The 8143-nt window shown below is 35.2% G+C and overlaps 2 protein-coding genes across 2 annotated transcripts; both read left to right on the forward strand.

The window, feature by feature from the left end:
• The first annotated feature begins 489 nt into the window (after positions 1-489).
• Positions 490-888, forward strand: LOC108362813 (cuticle protein 16.5-like). The gene is made up of 2 exons (XM_017615960.1): positions 490-535; positions 619-888. The coding sequence occupies exons 1-2, from the start codon at positions 524-526 to the stop codon at positions 886-888; spliced, it is 282 nt and encodes a 93-aa protein (XP_017471449.1). The 5' UTR covers positions 490-523.
• A 3272-nt stretch (positions 889-4160) lies between these two features.
• LOC108362816 (cuticle protein 38-like) lies at positions 4161-4652 on the forward strand. Its single transcript, XM_017615963.1, has 2 exons — positions 4161-4240; positions 4316-4652. Exons 1-2 carry the CDS (start codon positions 4229-4231, stop codon positions 4541-4543), a joined length of 240 nt encoding a protein of 79 aa, XP_017471452.1. The 5' UTR covers positions 4161-4228; the 3' UTR covers positions 4544-4652.
• Positions 4653-8143: the final 3491 nt, after the last annotated feature.

Consider the following 8143-nt stretch of genomic DNA (forward strand, 5'->3'; position numbering starts at 1 on the left):
CCCCCCCCAATAACGCTTTAATAATAAATAAAAAGTCAAACGGTCAGCGATATCGCAAACACAAATTCTAGTTATAGCCTTCATCCATTTAAGTAAGTAAAGTAATTTGATTCAACGATAGTACGAAGATTTAAAAAAGCCTCAACAAAGTCGAAGGGTTGCCTAATTGAATTACAATGAACTTAGGGTGCGCTTATTTTACTATGTTTCTGAATGCAAAACACGCAAAAATAAAAACAAGTGTACTAACACTAACAACTTCAAAGGTGTTTGATCACTGCAAAATCAATGTCAGTGGTAAAGTGTCACGAATCCGGCGCCTACTTAGTAATACTTACTTGTTATTTTAGAAATTTCAAGGTTAAGTTCAGCTACCACTGCAGATACTCATATTGTCTGAGCTAGTACCCCGAGTGAATTTGGTATAAAAATACGGAATGTCTTCACAACTGACATCACAATTCACAAACCATTTCAATTGTTAAGAAGTCCTATCTTCAGCAAAAAACTAAAAACATTCAAAATGTTCAAATTGGTGAGTTTAACCTGCCTTATTTCATTTAAATTAATCACGTGCATATATATTTAATAAAAATCTTTTTCTAAATAATCCTACAGATCGCTGCCTGCTTCCTTGCTATCTTCGCTGTTGCCTTCGGTGCTGCTAAGCCCGGTCTCTTGGCTGCCCCAGCTGCCCTTGCCTACACCGCCCCAGTGGCTTACACCGCCGGTTATGCGCCCTACATTGCTCCTTACGCCAGCAGCTACTCAGCTCATTCAATTGCTCACTCCGCTGCCTTCCCAGCTGCCTATGCTGCCGCTCCAGTTGTCGCTGCTGCACCATTTGTTGCTGCTCCTGCGCCCGCTGTTGCAGTGCTGAAAAAATGAGCACAACGCTGATGAACTCATGAACTGAAATACTTAAAATAAACCTGAACTATTTACGTGTCTATAGAAGTCGAAATTTCGTGTTGTTTTATTTCTTTGTATTTCTTTGGTTAAAAATAAGAGACTGACCATTACACAATATGCTAGTGTTTGGTCGAGCTTCTCCTCGGACTCGTGGCGTGCGCCGACTCCGAACGGCGATTGTTGTGAAGCTGATTTTCATGGCAGAAATGCTTGAAGGTTTGCCATTGTTTACCGAAGGTCGACCGGTATTAGAAAAAACTAGTTATGTTTTTTTTTTATGTTAGTCGAAAAATGAGCTCAATGGCAGGTCCTGCGGAATTGGAAGCGAGCACTTCGAGTAACTACATCACAGCGGCCAAAATATAATAAATGCATTGATTGGACCAAGACCATGCAACACTAAGCTGAAGTTATTAAGGTTGGAATAAATCAAATAATACACCTCAAATACCTATTTGGCTAAGTTACGATCGTAGAAATTGTGCATCCGAGGAACAAGTAAAGTCATTTGTTTCTTTATTCAAACTAAGTTTTACAGGTTGATAATTCCACACAGTTAGCTTTGAAAGAAAGGAGCTGTTTTTTTTTGCATTGTCAGAAACCTCAGTGTATTCACTCAGGAGGATTCAAGATAATCGATCACGATTCAATTATATAAAGGTTTTGTAATGAAACACTCTTCTCGCTCCCACGCATAAAATCATCTCCTTCACTTGTGCAGAAAGTTGTTGCTCAGTCTACAGTTTCTAGTTATATTAAATAGTAGTAAAACCAAAAATTCTTCGTACAAAATATTCGTTTGCATTATTTTCTGGACGAAGTCTAGAATAGCGACCGTTTAGCTGTAAAATAAGAAAAAATGCCGATTGACAGAACTTTTTCCGCTGATTTCAACGATAACAAATTTATTTAGCGCAGGTAAAAATATAAGAGGTTTATTTGCTTTGTTCATTTATATTTTTTTATTATCACTAAATTATTGAAAACCGAAAGTAGATCATGATAAAATAGGTATATCGAATTAAAGATAACAACTTGCACTTTTTAAATAATATAAATTTTGTTACCATTAATTATGCAGTTTTTTTCAAAAAAAGTTATTTCATGAAAAAATAACATTTCTTCGTTCTTTAGTGGTTTTGGTTTAAAATATAAAAAAAAGCATATAAATTATGTACTAGATTGGAGAAGGCCACGGCACAAAAAATTCAATCCAGATCCCGCCCATCTCGACGTTTTTTAGAATTGTACCGCGGCACAGTGGTTGCTGCCATAGGCAAAAAAAAAATATATAAAAAAATTTTTAAACCGAAATAGACTTTGCAATAAGTCTTTGGTCCAAACTTCATGTTGTTATATATTTTTTGTTTCCATTATAACGGTGGTTTCTGAAAATAGGGAAACAAAATATTGTGAAAAGCCCTGTGAATTTAAATTGTATGTAATGGATATTGCACATAAAGGTATGGGCTATTTCTACAATTAAACATTTAGATAATTCGTGATGCGTTTTTTATAAATCAAGGCTTTACAAAGTAGTTTTTGTGTTTTCTTGGTTCGTCTTTCAAGTATTTAGGTAATGTTTTACGTGTGTTTCCCCTATCGGACCTCAATATTTTCCTTTATATATTGTTGGCTGGTATTTTAAAAGTGTTCAGTGTAGATGCAACCGCCTGCCGCCGTAATCCAAGCTCTTTATTTTCTAAAGTTGTTTTCATGTTTATCGTTTGGCCTATCTAGTTTTCTAAATCATAATGTTTTTAGGCACAAGTATAATCAAGTATTTTAGTATAATAAAGTGCAAGTTTGATGTAGCTAGGACTTATGGTCGATTTTTGACAATTTTTTGTTCACGAATTTTCTTCCATACAAATTATGTTCCAAATTTTTGTTTGTATTGAAGCAAATAATAACACCATTGGGGAAAAAATTATCAAAAAATCAACGCGAATTTTTAGGCACTTGCAACTGGCACTTTCTTAAGCATAACTGGATTTTTGCTAAAAAAATGCTTAGTAAAAAGTTTGTTGTTGTAAAATTTTGTTGAATTCTTCTAATTTGTATACAAAGTTTGAAATAAGGACTTATACGGTTTTTGTTAGATAGTAAGCTGTATTTTTTATAAAAAAATACTAAACATTAAACAAACAAAAGAAAAGTAGATGAAGCTATCGTGTCCCTATTATTTGTCACATGACTGTATGTGGGCGTCTCCAACCCCGCCCACTTTTACATATTACAGTTTTTACTTTTAACAGACCTCACGACAAAAACTGAATCCCGATATGTCCATTAAAAGTATTTTTGGCCGCTCTCCCCATATAAATGCAACCACTGTGTGCGGGCACTGTGGGACCGAAAATCTATCACTAAGATTAATTCACATATCTATCAAAATATGCGCTTATTTTATAAAATATATTTAAGGAAGATTTTCTGAATTTACGGAGGTTGTGGGTATTATCGGGCATGTCGGCAAAGTGTTTTGGTCCCGCTAGCCTTACCTAAGGCCAGTATAAATTCGTCCTATAGGCTAACACTAACATAGATATTTATGGTCGTCATCTCTAGTGAAGCTAAAAAAAGATGTTGAAAATTAAAAGAAACTCCCTGACTTGTGCTCTAAAAAATAATTTAATTGAATTTCAAAATTTCTAACAATTTGCAATTGTATTTAACTTATTCAAGGCGAAGAAAGGCTAGCCTATCGGTATGCGTGCGACGTTGGTGCATGCGAAGAAGTGCGCTAGTCGCAAATAAATTCAAATAATATAACAATAAACCTTAACAAAAAAAAAAAAATAGGTATTCAGCTATGTAAAAATCACTGTTGGTAGCAAGCGGTGACGCATCAAAGTTTGCTATAAGTCTGCGTTCAGACACGCTAACTCGAGTTGCTTATTATCGGCAATTTCGCTTTTGGTGTTGCCCTTTGCATTCATACACAGCAACTGATTTCTATGCAATTATTATTGTCAGCTGTGAACCGCCAACTTAAATTACTTAGACGAACGAGAGCACAAAGCGTGTTGCCCGAGTACGAGCGACTCGGTACCCGTCCGCTTTCCTCAGCGCTCTCTCCCCTACAAGCTTCGAGTTGCCGCAACAAAAGTTTCCATGTCTAAACATCGAATAAGTGGTGTTTGTTTTTAGCGAATTGAAGGTTCATTTTAGCACCACTGTACATATTTTGTGTACGCTCATACTTAATGCGTGCGATATAAAAGCCGGGAGTTTGTTGACAACTGGCAACACAATTCACAAACGTCTTCAGTTGTTAAGAAGTGCCAAACTTAAGAAAAAACAAATCTTCAAAATGTTCAAATTGGTAAGGTTAATTAATGAGACTTTAATTGAGAAACTATTTAAATAATTTTAATTTTCTTTCTCTCCATTTCCCCAGTTCACTGTCTGCTTCTTTGCTCTCTTGGCTGTCGCTTTCGCTGCTGCTAAGCCCGGTATATTGGCTGCCCCAGCTGCCCTTGCCTACACCGCCCCAGTGGCTTACACCGCCGGTTATGCGCCCTACATTGCTCCCTATGCCAGCAGCTATTCGGCTCATTCGATTGCCCACTCTGCCGCCTACCCAGCTGCTTATGCCGCGCCCGCCGTTGCTGTGCTGCGAAAATAGAGACTTTTCCATAACTGGTGCTGAAAATAGCATACAATATACATATTGTATAAAATGTGCTGAAGCTAGCTGTTGCGAACAGGAATAAATGAGATTTGAAGATTATGCAAAAAATAGCCTGAAAGCATTTGTTTTGTCATTTATTAATTTTCCACGATTTTGTAGATGATTAGTGATTGGTGGATGAGTAAGCGCTGTAGAAGTATGCAGATGGAAAATTCAGCTTATTGAAAAAGAGGAGGTTAATGGGTCAATTTAAGATCATTTTAGATTATAATACCTAGGGTGATGAAACAGAAAATTAAATTTCTTAGCATTTTATGTTAGTAGCATGCCAGTCCGGTTACTGGTATTTTAAGCATTCACTTGCATGAACTGACTCCAGATAAAAGCTTTTACCGTGAAGTGATGTGTGAAAAAAATTTTAAAATTACAAAAAAAAAATTAATTTTCGCACATATTTATTTAGACTAAAAAAACAAATAATTTTTATGCGAAAAACAAAGTCGACTTCAATTATTATATAAAATATTTAAGATTATCGTTATCGATGATCGGATTTAAACCAAATTAGTATGGGGCCACCTGTAAGGTAACACCTTTCCTTTAAAAATAATAATAAAAATTATGGAAATCGGTTAACGTGGTCCAAAGTTATGTGGTAACATATATATAAAAATAAAAAATATTCCGAGGAATTGATAACTTTTTCCTTTTGGTAAAGTCGGTTAAAATCAATTGGAAATTACATGAATTCAGATTTGGTCATATTTTAGTTTCTTCCACAAATTTATGAAACGCTAAAAATAGATCTGTTTAAAGAATTTTTATTTGCGTTTATCTGCAAATAATGACCACTGCAGTTTCCTTTCTCTCTCTCTCTTGTAATAATGTAGACGAGACTTCATTCCAGTGCAGCGCTGATCTTCCTCACTAGACAGTCATGCTAGTGGCATTGCAAATGGAGCATTGCGCAAATATTGCTTTAAAACTGATCTTTCATTCAAATTAAAATTTCATTCTATCCGTTGAGATTGAAATTCGGTTACGCTTTCCTCGCGAAGAAGGTTTTTTTTGTACACCTGTTTTCTTCAGCTGTGATATTGCATTTCATTTCTACGTCATCTCCAACGCCAACTACGTTAGACAAAATTGTTAAACAGTAAAAGCGCTTCGCCACGAAAATAGACGCGTTGTGTAAAACATGACTACATGTATGTTTGTTTAGTTGCTTATATTCTGTGCAATTAATATCACTTTACCAATGTCTAGATAGCTTTAGCGCGACGTTAAATCAGTATTAACAGTCTATATAGTCTATAGATATTTAATTGTGGATATTTTACGCTTCGAATTATTGATTCGAGTAGGCAGTTGGCTTAAGAGTATCAAATGCAATAACAATCACCGTTCCTTAGGAATAAATAAATATATGCCTGTTTTCAATTCGCTTGACACATTTCCACTTCCCTCAGCGTTGTATGTACGTAGATGTATGTATGTAGATTTCATTACCAATTATTTGCATTAATTTTTTTGTGCTTTTATCTAAAACGCATGTTGTATACCAACTACTTAAATTTGTATTCGCTGCGGTTTCATGTTTCATTGAAAATTGCAGTTCATTTTAATTAACGCCACAGAGCACGCATAAAAATGCTATGATGCTTGGGCGCTTTCAAATTATTCGAGAGTGTATGGGCGGAGTCTTTCACGATGCAGTTTTAATTTAACTATCAAATTGGTTGTAGTTTCTATACATACTAAATATGTAAATATGTAATATAAGTACGACATTCATATGTACGTGTGTATGTAAGTGGTAAAATCGGTAACACTTAAATTGTTCTAATAAGCTACTTAATACTAGCTACATATGTATGTATGTGTTTTATATACAACCCCATTCTGCAACTCTTTCTGCTATCCGAATCGTATTTTCGAACTTTCGAAATACGTAACAATGGCATGCCTAAAAACGAACAAGCGTAATTTTGTACGAAAACAATTCTGTGTCGGAAGCGAGATAAAAGACGTAAATCGATGTGTGTTTGCAGTAAATACTAGTGGTGTTCTTTTAAACAGACAGATTTGCCTTTCTTATATATATACCTATAGTTCTATCCACTGCTTTATATGAAAGAAATGTTTGTTGCCCCTAATCGAGAAGCTTGGGTCCGGTTTAGTTATTTGTACAATGGTTTTAGGTTTTTGTGTTCATACGCATAACTCGAATCTAAAAACTTTAAAACGCACGTGTAATCAATGGATTAAACTTTAATTTGAAATAAATGTTTAAAATTTCCAAGCAACAGTTTATTAATAATTTCGGTTTGCATGTGGGCTCTGCGCAAAAATACTCTATCTGGCGTAGCCGGAGTTCTATGCACAAGAAATGTTGTATGCCTTTGACATGCGGAAGCTGACATAGATGCGTCCATGGTTACTACACTGAGGGAAATAATGCATAGTAAAAATGAATACTTTATATTTGATTATCGTTTAAAAATGTTCGTATTTAAAAATAATATTTTCATACAAAATTTATTACGCACGTATTTGACTGTTCACATCTGAGTATGTATATGTAAGTGTACGCACCCCAAGCATGCAGAGCGCCGCACTGAGAGCGGTGAGAACACACAAATACATACATAGTACATACATGTATATCCGTACAAATCGAGTGCTGTGGTGTTGATGGATATTCAACATTTGAAAGCAAATTTATATGCCTGGTTGTAGCTGAGTGCGCAAAGATGCTTGCCACAAGTTGTTAATATCCGGAGATGGACGGGTTCGAATTCCACTGCAGGCAACATGCAAATTAAATTTTTTTTTAGTTTTTGTCTTGATTATTCACTTCACGGATGCTTTTTCAGTACGAACGCGGTCATTTTAATATGCGCGTAATTGAATTGAATATTTACCAATATACAGTACTTTCGTTGACGTTTATAGTAAGATCAATTACGTTTCTATTTGATTTTAATATTTTTTTCCCTCAGTGTATGTCCGACAGCTCCGCATATCTTTGTGAATTACAGTATATTTTGCTTTGCTGCACATCCTTCTTTGCACGAAAAACTTGTGCACCTAACCGAAAAAGGCACTTAAGCGAATTTTCTTTACTACTTCAATGAGGAAGGTATCCGAATCCCTATGAAACCAAATAATGGAGAAGCACTTATCACGTAGAAAATAATGCAAGCGAAATTTTTTTTCGAATGGTATCTTATTATCTATATAACTAGAAAAATTGATAGCCATTTACGTTGTTCTGCGATATGAGTAAAATAAATAAAAGCTTGTAAAATTAGGTAATTGTAGGCGAGTGCAGGTAAACGTAATACTTTCTTTGATAATTGATAATAGTTGCACAGTTTTTAAGGCAGGTATCGCCAATGTGCAGGTATGTTGAATGCATATATCGGAGCAGTTTCCTTATAAATGTTAAAAATAATGTCTCAGATGCGCATTTTGGGGTAGGTATCTTAAATGTGCACTTAAGCATAAAGGCAGCAAAGCAAAATATACTGTATTTCCATAGCGCGATCTAACTCTGCTGCTATGATTGCAAATGCAATAGAATTCATAGTT

Source organism: Rhagoletis zephyria, unplaced genomic scaffold (genome assembly GCF_001687245.7).
Source record: "Rhagoletis zephyria isolate East Lansing unplaced genomic scaffold, Rhagoletis_zephyria_1.1 Rzeph_scaffold_01106, whole genome shotgun sequence".
NCBI lineage: Eukaryota > Metazoa > Arthropoda > Insecta > Diptera > Tephritidae > Rhagoletis > Rhagoletis zephyria.